Below are 24,142 nucleotides of genomic sequence, written 5' to 3'. Positions count from 1 at the left end.
AAAAAAAGCTGCTTTTGTTTGTTGCTTAAAACAAAACCGCTCTTTTTCTATTACTTCTCATCACAGCGACGCCGTGACAGCAGTTAAATGCAAAGCAGTGGGTGTCAAAGGAGAGCGCCGCTGACAGACAGGTGTATTTATAGGACTGAGATAATTAAGTGATGGAAGTCAGGTGTGTCAGCAGAGGCAGGTGAGACGAGTAGCTCCCTGATTGAAGGACAATCTCATTTCGGCTAGTTTGTAAAGTTACCTCTGTCAGCTGAAGTTAGAGCTCATAATTAAAGCCACCTCTTGACTTTTAGTGTTTTTATTCTCACATGACAGAACTAAAATCTAATGAATCTTAACCCAAACACTGAGTTCATCTGTTTCCAGAGCAGCTACAATGAACAATATCTATCAGATAGGACACTTAAAAGTACGTTTTTTTTTTTTTTTTAGGAAATACTCTCTACAGCAGAGAGATAAGAGAAATGATGTGAAACCGGATGGATGTAAGAAACATTTGTATGTGTTCACCGATGAAAGACTCTTTGGATGAAAACAGACCGTTTGAACACAAAGAGATGAACTCCATCTCATCTTCAGATAGCCTGTGATGTGAAGCTGTCCTCTAGAATTATAATTACTGCATCGCAAGATTAGCCCCACATCCTCTGGGTGTGTTTATTCATCATCATTATTCCCAGTAGTATCTCTATATTTAGGAGTTATATGCAGCTAAGCACCTAATGTGAGTGAAACCGCATTAATCTCATAAATATTTCCCAACAGACCAGCAGCAGTTCGGGATTAATCCACAGAAAACCGTTGCTTATTCAGAGCTGAATTAACCCCGAATAAGAGCTCTCGTTTTAAAATAAAGTGAGTGAAGACACACAGAGTTATAGATGCAGGAGCTGCGGTTACATTTCAAACCATCAACAGATGACGAAAGTAAAAGCATCTGTACATTTGACACTTGTGCCACCTGCAGGCAATGAGTTGTACAGCTGCACTTTTTTTTTTATAGCCGCTTGTGGGTGTTTTTAGAAACATTTTCTAATTGAAATTCTAAACTTGCGAGATGTAAACGGGTACGAATTTTGTTAAAAGAAACGATATCAAACACTGACAGCTAACATTTATGAATACTACAGGCCAAATAAAAATAATTGGAGAGAGAGATGTATTCCCTCCTCCCTCCACCCGAGATTCAAAGCTCTCGCAGGTTGCCAGGTTGAGAACCGACGGTGAATTTGAACACATTGATTCAGTCCAAAAATGTAATAAACTCTGGTAGATAAAAAGCGTTATATTGTTTTTATTAGATAAGATAGATAGTGCACATGAAGAACGATGCTCCAGAACTCAACGTCGGCATCAGTATTCATTCAATTTAACATTACGGAGTAATCTCTTTTGTAAATTGAGTCAATTTAGAGTCCAACTTGCAGTTTCGGTTGCATGTGGCCCACCTGCTGACCCTCAGTGATAGCAGTTAGCGTGTGTTAGCATGACTGTGTTAGGCAACACTTCACCGGCTGGGTATCTCAAATACCACACACTCAAGAGCACGGGCCATTCCAATAGTATTCACATCAGAGGGAACAATATTAACCATATCACGAAAACGACACGATAGACAAATGAACACAGTAATCACGCTACTGCAGATGTAAAAAAAACAAAAGCAGTTCACTTACCAAAGCTGCTGTTCACTATTTAAGGACAAAGTCCATCCTGCTTTCTTTGTTAACAAAGAGTCTAATGACGCGGTTGTGTAGAACATCGGTGCGGTTCAGTTCTAGTAAGAGGTCCTTCTCGATTCATGGACGCCAGTGATGGCAGTCGAGCCTCCCCAGTTGTATTTCATGAATACGTTTTAATGCGTTTGAGGGCTGAACATGTCCGCTCGACAGAGGCACTGACCAATCACGTACTTGTAGGCCAGCTAGAAGGATCTGGCAGGTCAAAGAACACGCCCAACATGTCAAACTAAGAATCTGATTGGTTGAAGACAATGCCAATCAACACTATCGTCCCCATTTACTTGAACTTACTTGTAAGTCTGAAGGCCTCGATTCTTTTTACCGAGAGACAGCATAGAGGTGAAATCTGATTGGATAAAAGCTCTACTTAAAACAAGCTGCACTGAGGGAGACAGTAGCTATGCAATGAGATAATAAGCTAATGGGGAAAAAGTGTATTTATGAGAAATGATTCAATTATAAAATAGCTATAACTTTTGTGATTCTGCCCAGGCCAGCAGAGAAGGCTTTGCTGGCCCTGACGGCCCACCACTGGCCAAATGTGATTCCTCCCACTGCTGCTGTGCTGAGGGACACGGGGGATGAGAGAGCTGACAGCCACGCTGTGATCTCCGGCGTGGGGTAGAGTCACCGCTTTGAATAAAGTGGTATGAAAAACAAACTAGAACCGCCCGCCGTGGTTCTGCTGTCGTGTGGCGAGTCGCGTCTTTGCCCAATTGACATCTGCAGCCAAGAGAGAGAGAGAGGAAAAAAAGCTTTGTCATGAGCTAAACTTCACACAGCAGGGAGTTTCGCTTCAGCGGTCCAACCCGTGGCCCGCACGCCGCTGACCCCTGACGACTGCGCACCGAGGCGGTCCGCGTGCCGTCAGCAGGTCTTTTTAACAGCACCAAGCCCCCGCTGAGACGAGGGACAGCGGGAATCGGGACGGGGACGCCGCGGCCAGCAGCACCAGCACACGAGTCTTTCATCATCAATACATGTCACATTCATATTCTGGACGCATTTCTTTTTTTTTCTCCCCGCGTGATTATGATGGATGCAGAGGCGATACAGAGCCAGAGAGGCCGTTCATAATCAGCAGGTTTCTGTTGGAGCTGCTGCAGTCCTACGGGATCTCTAACCTGATAGCAGGCGGCTGTTAATTATCCGGACCACACGGTGTTTTGAAGGAGCACACAACATCACAGAGGCTCTCTTCCTCTGTTCATAGCGTCTTTATTTAAATTCACAGTGTTTTGTTTCATTTAGAAGTCTGGTTCCTGCATTGACAGAACAGACTCAAGTATGAGCATTTAGTTTCTCAAGTGTCCACTTTTAAATCTTCTTTTGAGCAGGATGTCTGGGCCCTAATGAGATACCTTCTACCTTTATTAACTGGTTTGCTCAGGTGCCTCTCTCTCAAAATGAACCGTAAACCTAATGTAACTAAGTTATGAGGAGGAACTTTCATTTTGTGTAGATTTTGTTGGTCCCTGTGGAAAAAAAGTGATACTTTTACCGAGCGCCAGACTCCCTTTTAGAAAACCACAAATTTTACTGCATCAGGGTCTGACAGTCTGCCCCTCTCAGTCCTGGTTCTGGTTCTCCCGTTGCCTCCCTTCCCTCCAGCGGGTCCAGCAACACGTCCTGGGTCTCCAGCAGCGTGGTGTCAGTGTTGGCTCCCAGAGAGGAGAAGCTCTGCTCCTGGAGGAGGAGGAGGAGGAGGAGACGCTGCTGCTGCTGCCGGGAGCTGAGCTCTCCTCCTCTCTCCGGATCTCCGACTGCAGGTCGAAGGCTGCAGAGAAGCCGGATCTGGGTCTGTCCATGGTGGACCGGGTCTCTGCTGGAGGATCTGGGTCTGTCCACGGTGGACCGGTCTCTGCTGGAGTCTGAGCTGAAGGAGTTTCTGGTGAACCTGCATGACTTAATCTGATTTTGCTGGAATTGGTCCACTGACAAGCACTAAGAATAACTGTATAGAAATAGACAATCTTCTCGCGGATGGTCTCTTTTATTTATGTAGGTCATATTGAGGCATCCGTGTTGAATTGAGACTTAGAATTGTTTCATAACCAGATAAAGTTCCTCTCAGTAAACTTTAACCAACCATCCCTCCCTCCCACACAAACAAAAGCCTCTGATAAAGTAAACCTTAAAGCAGCTCTGCTTCATGAAACAACACTGACTGACATCAGGACAAAGTGGCCAGACAAGGTTAAATCAAGAAGAAACACTTTATATTATCCTGTAGAAATAACCATTAAACACATCTGTTTGTATGTAGGGGATGCAGAATGGTGCACGTGGGATAAAGCGAGACACAATGGGTTGTATGCATGGGTTGTATAAAAGTAAAATAGTAGCAAACCACATTTCAGCCCCAAACCCAACTCAGTCTGGACGTATGCCAACGAAAATGGACACCCTAAGCCCTGTGTGTGTGTGTGTGTGTGTGTGTGTGTGTGTGTGTGTGTGTGTGTGTGTGTGTGTGTGTGTGTAGAGGGCGGACAGCAGGCCGTGGGAGGACCCATCACATGTCAAAGCTCCGCGTCCGAGTGTTATCGCTGCAGCCCGGAGAGAGAGGCTATAGGTGGGCCAGTGACAAGAATTAGCTTGACATCTCCAGCACCTGGACGCCTCACAAAAGCGGCCGCTCACAGCTGTCTCTTCTCTGCAGACAGATGCATATTAATATCCATCAGAAATGTCACATTGTGAAGGAAACACCCCATCTAAAAGCTGCCTTAAAAGGGGCCAAACATGCAGGCATGGAAATGCGTGGTAACAAGAGGAATAATTGATTCAGACGTTCGGGTGTCTGAACCTCAAACGATGCTGCTCTATTCAGGTGTTTAAAAAGGTTTTCCATTGATCGACCTCAGAATCTCATGTTCATTGATTGGGTTCTACAAAACCTCTGCTTTTAGAATAGATCTTTTCGGTAACGCTGGTGCAGGTCTGCGATTAAGCTGAAGGGAAAGAAGAGATCAAACATTAGTGTTTCTCACTAAAATATCCGCGACGAACCAAAAAAACCCACAAACCGATTCCTCAAACCGACACTTCAGCTGCTCCGATGTCTCACGTCTGTGTGTTTATAGTTTTACACAACACACTGTACCAACCAGCTCACCGTATCACCGGGTTTTATGTTCAGCGCCTGTTTCGGTAGAAAGCTGAGCCTCATTTTTCCCAGCATGCCCTGTCTCCTTTTCCGAGCATGCCGTGGTATTACGAGTAAAATATTTATCGTGTTTAGACGTCAAGGCTGGCTGTCGGAGGGATTACATTTTGTGAGAGAAGTAGCTTACTCTGATATTAAAGGGGTCAGTTCACCCCAAAATCTAAAATACACATTATTCCTCTTTAGTGCCGTTTATCGATCGAGATGTTTTTGGTCTGGACTGATAAGTAAGGATGAGAGACATCGACCGTATTGACGTCTGCCTTCTCTGAAATTGAACGGAACTAGACCGGCGCTCGAAGTAAAGATCCATGAAATGTTTGAGTTGGAATGAACAGAAAGTCCACAGGAACCCGGGTCCGTCTCAACACTTTTACTGTTCAGAACTACATTGAGAGCCGGAGGCAGGAGAGTGACCGAAAGAAGACCAAAAAATTAAAAATCAAGCAAAGGAAAATAAATATGAGTCCAGTTTTGCTTCGTGCTGCGACGTAAAGAACGAAAATCACAAAACTTTTGAGAAGATTGGAAATGTTCAATGAGAACACAGCAGGTGCAAAAAAACTAAATAATGAATACAAAACAAAACAACAACAACTGGAAATTCAAATAACTAGAGTCACTCACTCAAAACATTAAACATTCATTATCCATGTCGGAAAAATGTATTTAAATCCCCTCAGACCCGACAAAACTGTTTCTTACTTTCATACCAACAACTCCATGAAAAATACAGTTCCTCCTTTAATCGCTTCAACAAGACACAGAAAAGGACCGATTGATATAAAGTCACACGTCTTTAAATATCTACAATTGCTCGACTCTCCGGCAGTACTGACATATTACAAATTCAACACTTTGTTCTGGTGCATCTTTACGCAGTCTTTACAAACCACAGAAGCAACAAAAAAAAAAAAAAAAACAAGAGAAGAGAAGACAGAACACGAGGGTATAGTTCTGCTGGAGTCTCCGCTCGGCTTCAGTTTGTACAGAGTTTGTATCGTAAAGCACTGAGGCTTGAGAAGTCGTCTCTGTCTCTGTCCGGTCAGCAGCAGGTCCAAACCCTCCACCTAGATGAAGTATTCCCTCTGGTTCTCACTCGGGCCGCGGTGTGAGCCGGGCTGGCCGCTGAACGCCAGCTCCGGGTTGTCGTCGGGCTTCGCCGTTTTCGCTTCCCGGCTCTGACACGCCCCTTTCCTCCTGTAGAGGACTCGGGCCATCACGGCTAACGCTGACACGGTCACGAAGATCACCACCGCTATCACGCCTGCAGAGCAAACGGCACAAGTCAGTGACAGCGGCTCAGTGGGAGGGTGGCCTTCATTTACTCACACAGTGTTGTTTTCCATCATAGGATCAACTGGAAAAAAACCCCACATTTTTCTTCACATTGAAAATCTAATAAATCAGCCTGAATGAGATGCAAAACACAAAACTGTTAGCGTCATAATTTAATAGAGGCACCCTGGACCATCGACTGTATATAAGAAGTGGACGTAGTCATGGTGATGTCACCCATTGGTTTGTGGACTGATGTTTTGAAGCCTCGAGTTCAGCAATTTCCCTGTCGCCATCTTGGATTACAGCCGTTGCCATGTTGTTTTTTTTCTGCAACTGATGAACAGGAAGTGACCATATTTGGACTGAGGAGGAGTGACGTAGAGACGCCGTATACGTCTCTGGTAAGAGACCTGTCAATCACCGTGTGGCCCCGCCCCTAAAGCATCCCCTGCTTTATGGTGTGTTTGACTCTAAATGGAGCATAATGTACTAAATGAACATCATGCTGTATTGAAGAAGACTGTAAACTAGAGATTGAGACCATAAACTCATGTTTACAATGTTTACTGAGGGAATAAATCAAGAGAGAAGTAGAGTCATTTTAGACTAGACTTCTATACAACCAGAGGAGTCGCCCCCTGGTGGACACTAGAGAGAATGCTTTAATGTTTTTTGTGCCGATTCTTCGTTGCAAACCTGCTCAAGGTCTGGTAAGTTCCCTGGCTTTTCTCAAGTCCTGTTAACAATTCTGGATCCTCTCCGGGACATTAAACATTGTTGTGTTGCAGACATTCCCGCGTATTCTCCTGCAGCTTAGGCTTCAATTTGGGTTTGTTGTCTTGTCACACACATCGCAGCAGGTTAAGAAACAGAAAACATTTCAACTAGAAATTCACATGTTTTCAAAGAGCAGAACCATCTCGAGATAAAGCCCTGGACTCTGACTTCACTTCATTATCGTACAGAAATATAAGCAAAAATAACGAACGAGAGGGGAAGGAGATCTGCGTAACAGCTGCAGTTAATGATGATTGTGAGGTGAAATTTAAAGTGCAACGTCTAAAACTATTTCAAGCTAGAATAAAAAGTAGAGCTTTTAAATGGAGATGCACAGATCAACAGCAGCTGTAAAGAACCCGGCTAATTTCAGACACATTCTGTAGCTGTGTTTAACTCAGTAGCATTCACATAATGACCGTTATGTTTACACGGAAGCTTCATCAATATTATAGTTACATTTGGTATTTTAGTTTGTTTGTGTTTGTTGTTTTCAAATGGGACAGATTAGAACTGCACAACCAAATTGGAGATGAAACATTACATGAAGAAATAACTCCTACTTAAAAGCAACATGGTCAGTTGCCCAACGGGCAGTGAAAAAAAACCCATTAGATTGCTTTCTCTCCATTAGAGGTGCAGCCAGCTCATTCTCTGCAGGCTCGCGGGGCAATTCCAGCTAATAGAAGGTCTCTGCACCGTTGTTAAAAAAGACGTACAGTCGTTGCACTCGGGGAATGAAGTCATTTGTATTCTAATTAGTTGTGGTTTCCTTTGTGTGTCCAGACACAGTCGCCGTGTTTTGAGCGATAACTCGGGGCTTTCGTCCAAACTGCTACGCAGCATGCAAATTTTATGGAAACGTTCCTGCTGGACAACCAATGAATATTTAAAAGACAACGAACTCCACATCACTCAAACATACAACGCGCATTGAGCTTTAATAAAACTCTTGTATCCATTATTTCACTGTCAGGTCTTCAGTGATCAGGTGTGAGTTTTTGAACTGTAACCTAACCGAGCCCTTCTATATCACAAAGGTCCATGGTGGACCGGTCTCTGCTGGAGGATCTGGGTCTGTCCACGGTGAACCGGGTCTCTGCTGGATGATCTGGGTCTGTCCACGGTGAACCGGGTCTCTGCTGGATGATCTGGGTCTGTCCACGGTGGACCGGTCTCTTGCTGGAGGATCTGGGTCTGTCCATGGTGGAACGGGTCTCTGCTGGAGGATCTGGTCTGTCCACGGTGCACCGGTCTCTTGCTGGAGGATCTGGGTCTGTCCACGGTGGACCGGTCTCTGCTGGAGGATCTGGGTCTGTCCACCGTGGACCGGTCTCTGCTGGAGGATCTAGGTCTGTCCACGGTGGACCGGTCTCTTGCTGGAAGATTTGGGTCTGTCCATGGTGGAACGGGTCTCTGCTGGAGGATCTGGTCTGTCCACGGTGCACCGGTCTCTTGCTGGAGGATCTGGGTCTGTCCACAGTGGACCGGTCTCTTGCTGGAGGATCTGGGTCTGTCCACCGTGGACCGGTCTCTGCTGGAGGATCTAGGTCTGTCCACGGTGGACCGGTCTCTTGCTGGAAGATTTGGGTCTGTCCACGGTGGACCGGGTCTCTGCTGGAGGATCTGGGTCTGTCCACGGTGGACCGGTCTCTACTGGAGGATCTGGGTCTGTCCACGGTGGACCGGGTTTCTGCTGGAGGATCTGGGTCTGTCCACGGTGGACCAGGTCTCTGCTGGAGTCTGAGCTGAAGGAGTTTCTGGTGAACCTGCATGTTGTCACCTGATTTCACCAGAATCAGACCCGGTGGCTCCGATTAACCATTAATAATTAATTAATTAATAATAGAAAAAGACCATCTTCTCTCTGATGGTCTCGATTACTGATGTAGGTCATATAGAGGATCAGGATTAAACAGAGACACGGTCACCAGTTAAAAGTTCCTCATAATAACACCCTTGAAAAGGACACTTCCTCTCCTTTATGAGGCCAAACAGCAGGTGCTCAAGACACCTTTGAGATCTATCTGAGACCGTGGCAGCATCACATCATCTCTGCTTGTTTCGCAGACAGTCCCCGTCTCATGATTGAGGATGAGGCCGGCGTTACAGTGAGAAACGCCGCTGCTACAGTACCTCCAATTAGAGCCGAGTCACTCCTGATGGCATTCACCACGGGCTGACCTGTTCCCACTGATCCAGACTGGCCTGCAGCACAGAGACACGAAAGAAAAGAGGCCGGAGGGACGGCGGAGAGGAAAGAACAGAGAGGACAAATGCAGGGGGAATAGCAAGAGTGATGAGGAGGAAAAAGACGAAACGAAGGTGAGCGGATGAGAAGAAAGGAGCAAGGAGGTCATTAGCGACATGAAGAATAAAAAATGAAAAGTACAGCAGAGAGAACGGACACCACAGCACACCTCCACTAAGTTCTCTGTATTGTGACCACGGAGGACCGATATGGCAAAGGAAAGTGAATTAATTGCCTTGTGTTGTGATCATTAACTCGGTGTCATTACGTTATTAGACACCCGAAGGTCCCATTGTGAAGTTTGAGTGGTAGCACCCACACAGATAACCTACGATAACCTCAATAATATTGTTTTTAACGTGAGTCCCGTGAGAAAGTGGGCGCTCCATACTTGTAGGAGTACGCCGGCGATTAGAGAGCCGGGAATTGTTGAGAGAAGAAACATCAACTTGATCAACCTCACACGGCGGCCTCGTATGATATCTCATGAAATGATACTCCTCATTTTGTTGTGCGTTTTTTTTTTCCCTATAAAAGCCTCACATGCATTACAGTCTTTTCAAAAATGAACGTGCCCTCTGACCTGATAGGTGGTGCGTGGTTTCCGCGGCGTAGGGATTGGCTGAAGTGGAGCCACAATTGGACTGGACCAGTGGGCCGGACACGACGACGGGGCTGGTGTCCGGGCGGAGCAGAGCGGCTTTCAGAGGGCTGACGGAGTTAAAGAGGACGCCGGACAGACAGCCTGTGAAACCCAGGGAGGCGAGCGGAGACAGCACCGGGTCCAACTCGCCAGAGTCTGAAGAAGAAAGAAAGACAACGCGGGTACGTCACGAATCCCCCAACGCACACTGGGTATCAATGGCTGAATCAAAGCGTGCCGATAAAAGACAAGCATTACTTTTTGCAGTGGGTTTGCGGTGGCAGTGCTACACCTGGGTGAGGGTATAGTCCCACAGCCTCTCATCTTATTAACAACCTATTTCTTAGTCTCTGTTCAAAAAGAACATAACTAGGTCATGACAAAGTGCATCACAGTGAAGCTGTGTCTCTGTTGCATGTCGGATCTGTCTGAGGCGAACCAGGCAGAAAGAATAGTCTTACCGACTCCCTGGTTTAGGAGGATTTTATTTAATCCAGAGCATCGCTATTTGCTTTTTCCTCCTGCAGACATTTTATCAGAGCACCCTGTGGGCGTTTCTGTCTGTCTTTCTGAGTGAATCAGAGGCAAAGTCTTCATTGTTCAACACTGCGATGAACCTACTGAATATGAAAAAGAGCGAAAGCACTCTATATTGTAGCGCTAATACAGCAATGTTACTCATCCAAAGCGGATGCAATATGTATGAAGTGAAAGAGTCATTAGCAGCATTGAAAGACCCATAACCTCCCAAGAGAACCTCCTCAAAGGCTTTTAAACGCCTGTCCTGTCTGGGAAGTTGAAATCGCTTTGTGTATACTCTGTATGCAAGCACATGAGTTGGCATCAGTACATTTAATTTTTCGTAGGTAATGCTGCGAATGCTGGATGAGACCAAGCCTGCGTGAATAGATTTTCACTGCATCGTTGACCAACAGCTTGCATAAAAACCACAGCGCAAGCTGTGCAAAGTGAGCACTGGCCTTGAAACGGTTGTGTGTTCAGGACAAGTGGCATAATTGTGTCGTAAACAGAGCAATGTTGTGGCAATGCATTGTGGCAACAAAGAAAGCGCTCTCTACATTTATTATGCATGAAATCCTGCATAAGCTGCTACGTGGTAGATTTGTTTTTCTTTGTTTGTGACAAAGAGTCACACGGCCTCGACAGGATTTCTATCCTGTTTATGGCGGTCTCTCGGTTGGTCCCACCACTTAAATATCTCAACAACTAATAAATAGATTTCCATAAAATGTTCTACAGATATCTGTGGTGCCCTTATTTTTCCTCTAGCGCCACCGTGAGTTTGACGTTTGTGGTTTTGAGTGAAATGTCTCAACTGCTTTTGGATGGATTGCTATGACATTTGGCACCAACAATCATGATCCCCAGAGGGTGAATTTTAATAACTTTAAACCCCCATATATTTTTAATCTATCCATCTATCTTGTCATCATCATATCTAAGTTTCAGATTGTCCAATACTTTGTGTTATAACCAAATATCAAGTGGAAACCTCTGGGTCTGAAAAGTGAAGCCAAAATTAAAACCTGCATTCTCTCTAGTGTCCATCAGGGGGCGACTCCTCTGGTTGTATAAAAGTCTAGTCTAAAATGACTCTACTTCTCTCTTGATTTATTCCCTCAGTAAACAGTTTATGGTCTCAATCTCTAGCTTCAAATCTTCTTTAGATTCATTTCGATGTTTTTTCTTTACCTATTATATGGTCTAGACAGCCGTCTTACAGCTGTCCTGGGGATCAAACCATCATGATGAAAGTTTCCATTACCTTATTGCCTGATGAGGCAAAGCCTTTCTGAAATTAGTCTGTCTGAGTGCTCTTCAGTCTGAAAGATCTTGCCTGGGCTTTTGTAGCCGTCTCACTTACCGTGCACCCTGCCAAGCACCAGCGACCGGATGGCATTGAATTCTACATCAGATGTCAGGTTGAAGTCCTCTTTGGTGTTCTGGTCAATCTGAAAGAAAGTAAGATTTCAAACTCAACATTGCTGGATTGCACAACTTAGAGCCAGTTTATCCGAGCCTGTTAAACAAACAAAGCAAAATGATGTAATATATTAAGATGGATAGAAGTTTTGGCTATTGTACCACTAGGACCTAAGATGAGAATTAGAGAGACAGTAAAGGAGACGTCTATCTGTGGTTCATGTTCTCACTCCCAACGCGTCAAATACCGACGCTTAGTAAGTGTCCCTAAGCTTCAAACTGTCATGCTCTAGATTCCTCTCTGGCGTCCGTTTTGGACTTAACAGTACCGCTCAGTTTCCACTCGTTACGTGTCTTTTTAAAATAAACTTTGTCTGCTTACGTTTTCGTAAAAAAAACAGTTTTGGTTAGGTAAAGAGCGTAGTTTACTTTAGCTTGAGAAACGACTTGCCAGTGACAAACAAGTCACGTGATTATCAACTCACGCAACGACTGGAGTGACAAAATATCAATGTTTACATTTAGTTTTAAACAGGACACAGTGGTCTGGACGAAAATCTATGAAAGCCAACGTGTGTCAATTTCCGCTCGTTACATACAGTCTTTTCAAAATAAAGTTCCGTCTTCACAGGAAACAACTTAGTTAGGTTTAGGCAACAACCGGTTTGGAAAAGATCGTCATGTGGGTTAAAACAACTGCGGAAGTGACGTTACTGAAGTACGCGACAAATAAATCAACGTTGACTTCTCGTTTCACACGGGGAACGAGCAGCTGTCTTCTGGGTGAAGGATCGTACGTTGGTACTAGATGTCGAGGGGCACTGACCAACAGTTGGTGTCTAAAGAGTTAGGAGTGAGAGCGAGTGGGTGGTGTTTGTTCGTGGGAACACATTTGAAGGTACAGCGGTGTATCATCAGCATATGAAGTGTAACATTATCACTCAGCAAAGATTATGTCTTTGAATCAGGTGCCCCATTGTTAGTATAATGTGAAAAACAGGGGGATCTAGTGCCCAAAGCTAGAAGAGCAAGTCTTGTTTTAAAGGAAAGAGAAAATAGCACTTTGCAGTTGTTTCCAAGCTGCTAATGTTTGGGTCCACTGTTTTACTGCAGCTCAGGTTTTATTATCTGCTGTTGTTTCCCTGCTGTCTTCTTGTCGCTGAAGTCGACTGACAGAGAAGCTGCTGGGAACACCGGGGTGACTCAGGGTTCAGAGCAGACTGAGAGCGGTGTTATTGTGAGCGTTACCTGCACAGAGACGGCGTCTGCCACTCTGCCGATGACGACGGCGTGAAGCTGTCCGTTGGCGAGGTTTGTCGCCGTGCTCCTCAGGATCTCAGCGTCTTTGCTGCTGTCCAGTCTGTACCTCACCTCCAGCATGTCTGCGCACACAAGTCAACAAGTCAAACACAGGAGGCTGAAAGAGACACAACATGTCTCCCAATGAACAACATGTCTCAAAGAAAATGAGTCCCCAATACTGCCAAAAATGGGATACAGATTCAAGTTAATTTAGATAAATGGGTAATTTCATTGCAAACTATGAATACCATGTAATGTCTGCAGGCTGTGTGGAAGATAAGACATATATAGGAAAGCTTATTTTCCATTTTACAGAGCAAATGCATAGTGCATATTAAAGCATTGCAGAAGTTCATATGAGCATTTCTTGGGAATAATTGTGAATGCATGAAATCCTTCGGCCACGGCAACCAGGAAAGAAGAGTTTCTATGTAAGCTGCAGAGGCTTTTCAATCATGCATTATTTATATTTTTCAGAACCTGCGAATTACGTTTAAAAATAAAAAGACGACAGTGGGCACAGTAGAACTTCAATGCAATTCATGGATTACAAGTTTGTATTAATTTGCTTCATAATTGTTGCACACAAGATAAACCTGCCAATTAAAACGAATGGTACCGTAACACAACAGTTCATATTAAATGCAGATTGTTCACAATTTAATGCCATTACCAGATTCTGTTCCTCTCTCATACTGAGCCACATGTGCTCAGTGGTGCAGTAACAACAGAAACAAGATGAAATAGAGGCATTAATGGCCTAATTTCCTGTGAAAGAATTGGTTACAAGACCTTATAATCTATCTGTATTACATGGCTGACAGTCGAGTTTGTGTATCTGTAATTTAGGAACGGGTTTGTCTGTGATTATACCTGTCTGCCCCTTGGAGTTTGCTGGCATGCCTGGTACTCACATTTCCCAGCACAAGAAGAAATTGATCATTTGGATTCTATGCATAGAAATCAGCGTTAACGCACAAAAGTGAATGAGAACCCTGATATTTGAATAAGCTGCCAAAAAAACAACATCTAACCCTCCATTTTAATACAAGAAAACAATCCATTTACCATAATGTGTTTCATGATATACATTCATGTCGATGTTTGTTTGTCTTCTAGGTTCCATTTTCACTAACGTAGCTTGTGAATTGTTTTGCTTTCAGCTCTGTAATCACTGATGTCAGACGAAGACGCTAACAAGTGGAATCTCACAAAAAGCTCACATGCTCCTGTCACGACGCAACAATAATGTAACTCTAACAAAAGAATAAGAGGGACAGTAATCGTAACTTTTATGTCTCCCTCAGATCCAGATGGATGAAAACTACCAGCATGATCTTTAGAAGATAAGGCTGGCAATGCTTTTCATTGTAAACAAAGACCAAAGCCGATGATTTTCACTGTGGCACTGAAGATCTTTAAAAATGAAGATGCAGATCTTTAAAAATGCCACAAAGTGTTTCATCATCAAAAGGATCCTTTATCAACCCCCCCCCCCCCCCCCCCCCCCCCGCCTCTCGCCGCCTGATTTAACGCTGACGTGAACGGCAGCAGAGGAGACCTGGTTGAAAGAAGCGAGAGAACAGAAAGGAGAATGGAGAAGCCTGACAGGAAGTGTGCTAGAGGAGAAGAGGAGGGAGCTATGGATGATCCATATAGCCACAATGTCTCGACTCTGAGCTCATTATCCGGCGGTAAAGAGGCTTTACAGCATCCCTTTCATGCATCACAACTTAGCAACACAAACATCAAAAGTCAAACGGTTTTTATGTGTCGAAATAGGTTTCTTGCATTTTAATTCAAAGGATCTATAAGCCACCAACACGCTCAAATTAAGGGTGTGAGAAAATACAGCCACACTTCAGTATCGTGATACCGTAGCGATTCCCAAAAACACATTTTTAAGTCATAGATTACATGCAAATATTCATGTTTGCAGTAAAAGTGGAGATGTTCCGATGTCATTATTTCCCTTCCAAATATCGAATCTGATACCTGAACTTGTGTATCGACAAATACGGAGTACCGATCCAATAACAGTGCGTTAAAAACTATATTTGTATGTAACTTTGTTCCGTGTGGAAGTGATATGATTGCTATCATTGTTGTGTGACCTGGCTCAGGCTAAACAAATACAAGGAGAGAATGAATGATGTGAACTTTCTTTTGTTTTTCTAGTCTGAAAAAGAACATAAATAAATAATCATCATCGATTTCGGACGCAGCGATATACAACAAATGTAGTGTTGTTAAGTTGGATGTTACGGGTTAAGGGTGATGAAAGCAAATACAGTTTCACTGTCCTGATTGCATTGAAAAAAGTAAACTTTTTAATATGATACGCATATGATGGTGCATTCTTCATACTATGATAGATATCCTAAAATAAGATTTTTTTTTAAAAAATGGCAAAATTTTGCCTCGCTTGTATCATGATAACTATCCTACAGTCAGATACTTGCCAAAACACAGCCTTAAATAAATTGTGAAAATTAAAAACCATAATTGTGACAGCTCCATGAATACTGAAGTACATACGAGAGAAAGTAAAACAGAAGAAGAAACAAAAGCTCTCAGACTGGAGAGACAGAGATTAACCTCATGGCGACGATGATAAAATAAACAAACGGTCAGCATCGAGAGAGAATGAAAACACAAGGTAGGAGGGTCCCACCGTGCTTGTTGAGCAGCAGAGCCAGGTACTCTCTGCGGTAGGAGCCCACGTAGAGGAGCAGAGCGGGACCCTGGCTGGTCCTGAAGCTCAGGGAGACGTTCTCCGCTCTCAGGTTCACGTCGGGCCGGATGGAGGAGGAGGACAGGGAGCCGCCGGTGCTGCTCCCGTTCGGCTCGCTCGACGGCGGCTCACTGAAGGTGAAGCTGACGGATGTTCCCGACTTGAAGCTGGCTGAAACCTCTGCGGCGGGGGAGGAGTGAGGAGGATAATGTCAATTATAATTTTTTGTAATTACGGCTGTTAAAAGTTTGGTTTACGGCTTCTTTTTGCCTTGCAGAGACAGCATGGTTCACATTTAAACATAAGTACGTCTTCGTTAAGAACTAATCCTGCAGGGGGACAGTAGCGGTGATTCGTACACTGTCTGCGGCGCTGACAACCCCTAATTAATTGAGCTCGCGGTGCCACCAGGAAACCACCTGGCAGGTGAAAAGAACAATGCAAAACGTGGCTGCTAATTATACCGCCGCCGTGTATCAGGGCTGTGATTTCCGTCGCAGATAGCGCTCCGACAGAAAACACAGCTGGGTCGTTAATTATTGCATAAATATGAGGCTGTGTTGCCGCGCCGGCGCGATGACTCAATGCTCCCGTGATAACTTAAGTACAAGGAGTGCGGGTGTGTGTGGTCTCATGAGAACTCCACGGGAACAATGTGACAATGTTGAGACAAATTTGCACACGGCTCTTATACTTTAGCGTAATACAATTAAAAGAAAAAAGGCAAATTATTAGTGGCTTTCTGCACTAAATAGACAGTGATGTTAAACAAAGTGAGAGCATTTTATCGCAGTATATTAATCTTAGTGTTCGCCATCAGCATAGGAAAACATTTTAAGTACAGACTTATGTTGAGCTACAATATGAATGAGAAAGAAGAAGAAGAAAAAGGTCAAAACAAGAGGAATTATCAGCCAACCACAGACTTCACTAATGGCCTCAAGATAAGTTCAGCTGCTGGTGTGATGCTTCTGTGCCGCACCTCTGTCGCAGAAGGCTCCGGTGTAAGCGGACGAGCCGCAGTCGCAGGCGAAGCTGTTGGGCCTCTCCGAGCAGCGCCCCCGGTTCCGGCAGAGCGAGCCGTAGCTGCTGCAGTGGCCCGGACATCCCGCCTGAACCCCGGGGGTGATCCTCGCTCTCTCCTCCAGGTCCAGGGTGACGCCGTTCAGCTGCAGAGAGCGGATGCAACCCCGAAAGCCCTTCTGCCTGGAGGCCGTGCCGCCTGGAGAGACACACGCGCACACACACACACACACACACACACACACACACACACACACACACACACACACACACACACACACACACACACACACACACACACACACACAGCGTCTACTTCAGCGGTTTTCTATTTTACCCCTTCTTCATGAAGCTCGTTTTTTGTCCAACCAACAGCCCAAAATCTCAAAACACAACGATACAAAAGAAAGAATTTATATGACAAGTAGATGAAAAAGCATTTTTTGGATGACATCATTGTGAAATGTTCTGTGAGGTGTGGGTTAGCGGCTCATTATAGGACCAAACCTGTGCGTTTGCACGTTTAAGCTTCAAGTCATGACTACTATTATGTTACCGTCGATCATTTTTCAAAGCTTAGTGCATTTGTCTTGCTTTTTTTTTTTTACGTATTTCCATACTTCCCAGGCAGCCATTGACTTCCATTCATTTCTGAATGATGCAAGAAACAACCATGAAACTTTCTTCTGTCATTATTATTTTCTTTGCTTTTCAAAGTTCCTTTATATTGTTGCATGGAAACGCAGCTCGAGCGCAGATTGATTCGGGAGGTCGACGCAGACTTGATATCTTAACAGCTGAACACTTCTGCACCTCGGGAAACAAAGATTTGTCAACACCCTCCTACTGAATTTTTTAAAATGACGAGCTGATGAAACATAGTGAAACACAAGCTGGCAGGTGAAAAATTCAAGGTGTTGACTTTTAACTGGCGGTGAGCAACGTGCTGATTGTTCATATCTGGGAAGCTGGCGAGCTGTCAATCTGTTCTGCCAACGCTTCTTCTTTCGAGGGGCGGAATTTAAACTCCGAAAGTTATCGTTTTCCAACATTTCGCATTACAACCTCCAACCGTCCTCCGAGTTCAGCCTCCGCAAAGTTATAATTGTGTTCAGAAGTGCCAAACTGGCAACCTGAAGACCGTTATGATGAGATAAACAGCTTTCCAGGACCGCAGAGTTGATGAGGTTCACATCAGGAGCCGGAGGTTTCATCACGGAGCTGTCAGGGCAGGGACCACCTCAACTAATGGACTGGGTTCAAACACTGTACCAAGGTTACTGCAAGGAAACTGACCACAACAAACACAAGCTTCCACTGCAGCGTCCTTGGGATTACTTCTATCAAGTTGTATGGATTTCCTCTCAGTCTATTAAGCGTAAATGAAGGTATTACTGCCATAAACTCAACCTGTACGCCTTGCCAAAACATTCTCACCCCACCTTCCAAAGTCAGTGGACTTAAGCTTCAAACCAGGACGCTCTGGGTGGCACTCAGTCTTGGACGTGTCCGGGACGGCGTGTCAGTTTCCACACGTTACAATGAAGCGCCTTGCTAAAAATAAAAAAAATGTACAACTCTATGTTGTACTTTGTAGATATCCCAGGAAATCATTTCGTATGTGATCCACGTAATCATGAACCAGGAAGTATAAAGGCTGTAAAAAAAAAACCCCACATAGGGCGGGTGGAAGTAAAGGTGGATGGGTCCAAGAAAACAACGATCTTTTCCTAAACTTAACCAAGTACTTCTGTCGCTTAATCCTAACTAACTTGTTTCCTGTGAAGACGGGAGTTTATTTTGAAAAGACGTCACGCATGTAACGTCCCTGACCCCCGAATAATAACCAGAGACAGCGTCGCAATTCATTCCCTTGTACGGGTGTGAACCCGGGATGGAAAGTTTTTCCAGAAAGTTTTAGTTTCCGTCCCTAACCGGATTACTTCAGGAGGCCGCCAGCCTCTCTGGGGTCAATCAGATATTTTTGTGTGGGTGAAAGAGAAGGAACGGAGTAAACAGAGACAGAGAATAGTCTCTGCGATACTGACAGATATCACTTCTCATGGAAGTCTGAAATGGAGGAAAGGTTTGTGAAAAAAAAACGTCTGATGTACGGATAAAAAGATGCGGTGTGTCTCCTTTGCATTCAAAGTGTGCGTGTGTGCGTGTGTGTGTGCGTGTGTGTGTGTGCGTGTGTGTGTGTGTGTGTGTGTGTGTGTGTGTGTGTGTGTGTGCGTGTGTGTGCGTGTGTGTGTGTGCGTGTAGCTGCTGCACACACCGACCTATAAATAACTGGCTGTTGAGCTGCAGGTGGCTGTGCCCGTCAGCAGGAGCCTCCCGCGTGGCGGCGGGGAGCTCGTCGAGGCGGAGCGACGCCTCCTTAACGTTGCGCTCGGCTCGAACGCGGTGCCACCTGTCGTCGTTGAGCGGCGAGCCGGACGCCACGCGGACCTCCAACGGACCGTTGCCCACGTCGAAGGAGAACAGGACCTCGGTGGAAGCTGAGTCGGGAGAGGGAGACAATCGAGACGTCGTTCATCAAAGCCCCTGATGAGCAAACGCTCTTCCTGTTCCTCACTTGTTCCAACAGCTGTTTCTTTAGGGGTTCAAATCAATTGCTGTGGCTGTTGTTTTTATCATTAACTACATTTGGGAAGCAAAACCTTCAAACTGAGAAAGATTGAGAGAAATGAAATCTCATTGACTGCAGGACTTTTCATCTTCTCAAACCCTCTCTCGTGTTGCTTGTTCTCTCGCTGAAGCCTTTATTCCCTGCAACAGTTACACCATCTGCGCAGCTCAGAAGGCGAAATGTCATTGAAAAGAAACGCATGGCTGAAGTGATGCGAACAAACACAGACACACCGGCTCGCAGAGATGCCGACGCCAGAGAGCTATCGTCATAGCAACCGGTTACAATAATAACTCCTGGGCATCTGAACCGCTGCTGCAAAGACAAGTGTGGGTTTACAGCAACCGTCTGTTTGATGTCCAGATGCATTCAGTGTGCTTTCATGCTTGAAGTAGCCAAATAACTGCAGCAACTAAGTATATATATATATATATATATATATATATATATATATATATATATATATATATATATATATATACGTATATATATATACGTATATATATATGTGTATGTTTTGTGATACACAAACACGATTAACAAGTCGCAATTTGTGAGTAATTTATGTTTAAAAAAAACAAACTTTTACAATCCAGAAGCAACTACTAATTAATTTGTTAGACAAAAATAAAACAATTCTACAAATAAACACGATTCAACTTAAATACATATCAGTACTTCAGCACTTCAACGCATGTATTTGTGGATCGGAGGCTAATAACATACTCAGACTCCACACACAAATGTATTTAGTGTGTCAGATGAATATTTATCCCAAATGTTTTTTGTGTATTTCGACATGAAATTCGTTCAAATTGGTGTTTGTTTGTTTGTGGATTGGAAAATGCATTTGTGAACATCATAACGTGGATTATGATGAAACACACATTTGTCTCATGCGTCTTCACTAAAACGTCCTTACTTCCTCTTGAAAACATGAGAGAAAGTTTAGTATAGTAAAGGTATAGCAACTGACATAAAAACTATAATTCCGGGTGTGAAGAATCCCTTTAAACCTGATTTCTCGCACAGCTTCTTGAGTGGATTTATATGGATATTAAAGCGATCATAATTAGTTACCTGTCGACATCAGTGGATTAGTATTCTGGAGCTGTTGTCTTAAAGAACAGCTACACCGGCACACACTCTGTGAACTACCATAAAGTGTTACAGTACCATGAATCCGCTACAATGCAATGACACACAGAACTATAAACTCCGGTGGTTATAAAGGAAATGTATCGCAGCGGAGTAGAACGATGTCACCGCAGTAATTTCCCAGAGGAGGAAAAACAAATGGCGGCGTCGCTGGAAAGTCATTTTTTTTCTTTTCTTTTTAAGGGAAGAGAGACGTTCTGAGGGTGGAGGCAGGACTGTCACCTCCAGCTGAGGTCAATCCAGGTGAAACGTTAACTCCCGGGGATGATCCTTCCCGCTCACATCTAAGCGAAAGCGCGGATTAGACTTCTAACCGGGAAAGGGTTTGTTTTTTTAACTTACAGCCCAGTTCGATCCGAATGAAGTCTTTGATGCCCAAGTTTTCCAGGAAGACGCCGGAGGATGAAGTGGTTTTAAACAGGAAGGAGATGTCGGCGCTCAGCTCTCCGTGGAATGTGGGAAAGTGGAGGTACGACGTCTCCTTGTCGAAAAATGCAGCGTTCCAGACGTTTTCTGCAAATAAGCGAAAAACCTATCAATCGTGGTTTTGCAAATTCAATCCCTCACCAATCAAAGGCCACTACACACACACACACACACACACACACACACACACACACACACACACACACACATATGCTTCATTTAAAAAAAAGCATGTACAAGGTGAGCATTGAGGGCTCTGGACTTGACTTACTGTCTCCATGACAAAGGAGAGGCCCGACCCTGTAGGCGCTTTCTGAGCCGGGCCTCTGGACGTCACCCAGCACCAGAGATCTGACAGGAAGGGTCTCCTTATGGGTCAGCAGGCCCGAGTCATTAGCCCTGGACAGTAGGGAAAAGACACCAAGAGGAAGAAGAAGATAGAAGAAGAAGAAGCTGCATTTAAAACCAAAGACTAGAGGGGGAAAAAGATGAACTTTCAACGCGAGCAAGGGAGGAGAGATAAGAGGAAAGGAGATGATCGGGGAGCAAAAAGGAAAATTCATGATCACTCTTATCACTCTTACGTTATCCGTCTACCTATCCGTCCATTTGATATAGTAGTCTCATGAATAATATCAGCATGATCCTGTCTCTATTCGTGTTGATATAAGTAAATCACACGGTACCATTCGGTGCGGTCAGCGTCACAGTTGCAGTAGTGTTTGGGGTCCACACAGTTCTCCTGCAGGCCACAGGAACACTGCTGGCTGCCTGGTGGAGCTCCGCCCCAATACGTCTGCACCTGTCCTGCACCTGGACCTCCCACCCACCAGCTGAGCAGAGGGCCGTCTGCAACACAGCAATAAGAGGAGACGGTCCTTTATTATTGTTCCTCATGTGAAAGATCTTTTCCTAAACCTAACTAGGTAGTTTTGTTGCCTAAACCTGAGTAAGTATTTCAGGATCTCTTCCTAAATTGAACCAAGCTAACTTGTGTTAGGTTAGGTTGCGGCTGAAGTGAAGAGAAGAGACGCAGTTCTTGGATTAGCAACCAGCGGGACGTGTTTTAGGATAACAGAACATCTTGGCAGGACAATCGGCTCTTCAGGTGTTTATCGTACTCGGCCAAGTTTCCTGACGCCATCGTCCTTCCTTCTAGGAATGCTGGCTCCGATATTTCTCGGAAATATCTGTTATGAAACCTGGTTTAAGTATAGTTATATGATGTTTTTCTTCAACACTTGCGTAAAGTCATGGCACTTCTGAAGTTATTTTAACCCAAACAACGATCTTTTCCCGAAACCTAACCAAGTAGTTGTGTTGCCTAAACCTAACAACTAAGTTGTTTCCTGTGAAGACAGAAGTTTATTTTGAAAAGGCTGTAACCATGAAACGAGCGGAAATTGACACGTGTCAATTTCTTTACCCGGTGTGTTGAGGAGGCGGGACTTCCTGCAGAGGTAGGTCAGTTCCTGCTCGCAGTGCTCCGATTGGCTAACGACGGCCGCCAGCTGCTCCTCCTCGGACGCGTATTCAAAGTGAGCCGAGTGCTGGTCCTTCCCCGGCGCCGGCCGGACTCTGGTCAGACCCGTGTTGTTGTGCTGGATCACCATCCAGGTTTTGTCCTCTGGCGGAGAGAGAGAGAGAGAGACAGCAGGAAGGAAATATAAAAGCATGTTTTTTATTTTTATTTTTCTCTTCTAGTTCTAGAGGCAGGATGAAAGAGGACAGCAGGCTGTGTTCTTGATGTGCGTGTCGGCTACCTGTCATGTTGCAGTACATCAGCTGTGGTCTGATGGGTCCGCTGCCATCCACGTCAATGTAATAATAGCCCGACGTGTTGCCTTTGTGTTTGTACGCCTCACAGGACTGCTCGTATATCGCTGAGGAGAGAGAGAGAGAGACACGGCATCATCATAAACATCACAGGCATTCCTTGTTTTTGTCTGCTATTGGTTGAGAAACAGCCCAGTGGCCAGGGGGAAAAAAAAAAGTTGGCTTTTTACATTTTTTTTGCAAACCAAAGATACGTTAAGTATGGAATTATTTTAATTCGGGTTGGCAAAATGATTAAGCGAGACACGCAGTAGTACATGGAGCGCTCGTTAATTAAAGTTACGTGGGATAATAACGAATAATAAAGAGCAAAAGAGTCCACTAATTGGTCGATGCGTCAAACAAACGTAGGACTTTCACCCAGCAGGCCACTGTTTGTGTCCCCTGTGAGATCAAGAGTAAACATTGACTTTACGCAATACGTTACATAATGTTACTTAAGAGGGTCCCCTGGCAGTTATTTATGGGAGCTTGTTATGTTGTCAAGGTTGTTACGTTTTGTTGTTATTATTTTAACACAAATCATTTGATGCCTAAACCAATAAACGTCAGCCATGTGCGTTTCTGCGAGCGTGATATGGGGCTGATATGAAAGTTATTCGTGAAACCTACATTTCTGAACAAACATGCTTCATCAAAGGGATAACATGGCAAACCTTTCTCTATAGAATCAGATTAATGAAGAGTCTCTTTTCCTGTTTAACCTTTCTCGCTGTCTTTATCTTCCTCCCTCGCTCCCACGCCTCTAAATCTGGCCTTGCGTCGACTGAGGCGTCTCGATGCTCACACAGCGGTGATTGCGGGGGGGGGGTGGAAAAAAAGCCTGACCTTCTGCCACAACTGCAGGGACTTCAACTTTAAAAGCAGCAGATTGTCTCATTAAAAGAAACGTGTGAACAAGTGCAAACGTACACATGTACACACACACACACACACGGAGTGCGTGCTGTTAGTGTGTGTGTGTGTGTGTGTGTGTGTGTGTGTGTGTGTGTGTGACCTTTAACAAAGCTTCGCGGCCTTACAGCTGTGACAGGTGGCTCCGTTGTAGCCGGTGCCGGAGCAGTTGCAGTGGAAGGTGCTCCATGATTGAGTGCAGCTGCCTCCATGTTCACAGTGACTCTGAGAACACCTGAGAGACACACACACAGAGAGAGAGAGAGAGAGAGAGAGAGAGAGAGAGAGAGAGAGAGAGAGAGAGAGAGAGAGAGAGACACACTT

The 24,142-nt window shown here is 44.7% G+C and overlaps 1 protein-coding gene across 1 annotated transcript in view; it reads right to left on the bottom strand.

The window, feature by feature from the left end:
• Positions 1 to 5,275: 5,275 nt before the first annotated feature.
• Positions 5,276 to 24,142, bottom strand: part of LOC137873369 (contactin-associated protein-like 4) — a 38,974-nt gene continuing 20,107 nt past the window's right edge. Inside the window, exons 9-22 of the mRNA XM_068711568.1 lie at positions 23,947 to 24,053; positions 22,852 to 22,971; positions 22,515 to 22,715; positions 21,775 to 21,937; positions 21,360 to 21,487; positions 21,005 to 21,175; positions 19,155 to 19,373; positions 16,832 to 17,071; positions 15,790 to 16,029; positions 13,062 to 13,195; positions 11,755 to 11,842; positions 9,810 to 10,025; positions 9,112 to 9,183; positions 5,276 to 6,184 (exon numbers count right to left, since the gene is read on the bottom strand). Of these exons, the coding sequence (XP_068567669.1) occupies positions 5,988 to 6,184; positions 9,112 to 9,183; positions 9,810 to 10,025; positions 11,755 to 11,842; positions 13,062 to 13,195; positions 15,790 to 16,029; positions 16,832 to 17,071; positions 19,155 to 19,373; positions 21,005 to 21,175; positions 21,360 to 21,487; positions 21,775 to 21,937; positions 22,515 to 22,715; positions 22,852 to 22,971; positions 23,947 to 24,053 (2,296 nt within the window). The 3' untranslated portion in view covers positions 5,276 to 5,987. The remainder of the gene's footprint in view (positions 6,185 to 9,111; positions 9,184 to 9,809; positions 10,026 to 11,754; positions 11,843 to 13,061; positions 13,196 to 15,789; positions 16,030 to 16,831; positions 17,072 to 19,154; positions 19,374 to 21,004; positions 21,176 to 21,359; positions 21,488 to 21,774; positions 21,938 to 22,514; positions 22,716 to 22,851; positions 22,972 to 23,946; positions 24,054 to 24,142) is intronic.

This window comes from Cebidichthys violaceus, unplaced genomic scaffold, assembly GCF_023349555.1.
Source record: "Cebidichthys violaceus isolate CVI_PGR_0920_01 unplaced genomic scaffold, fCebVio1.0.p SCAF_162, whole genome shotgun sequence".
NCBI lineage: Eukaryota > Metazoa > Chordata > Actinopteri > Perciformes > Stichaeidae > Cebidichthys > Cebidichthys violaceus.
The sequence above is the reverse complement of the archived record's forward strand: the minus strand, read 5'-3'. Positions and strand labels throughout refer to the sequence as shown.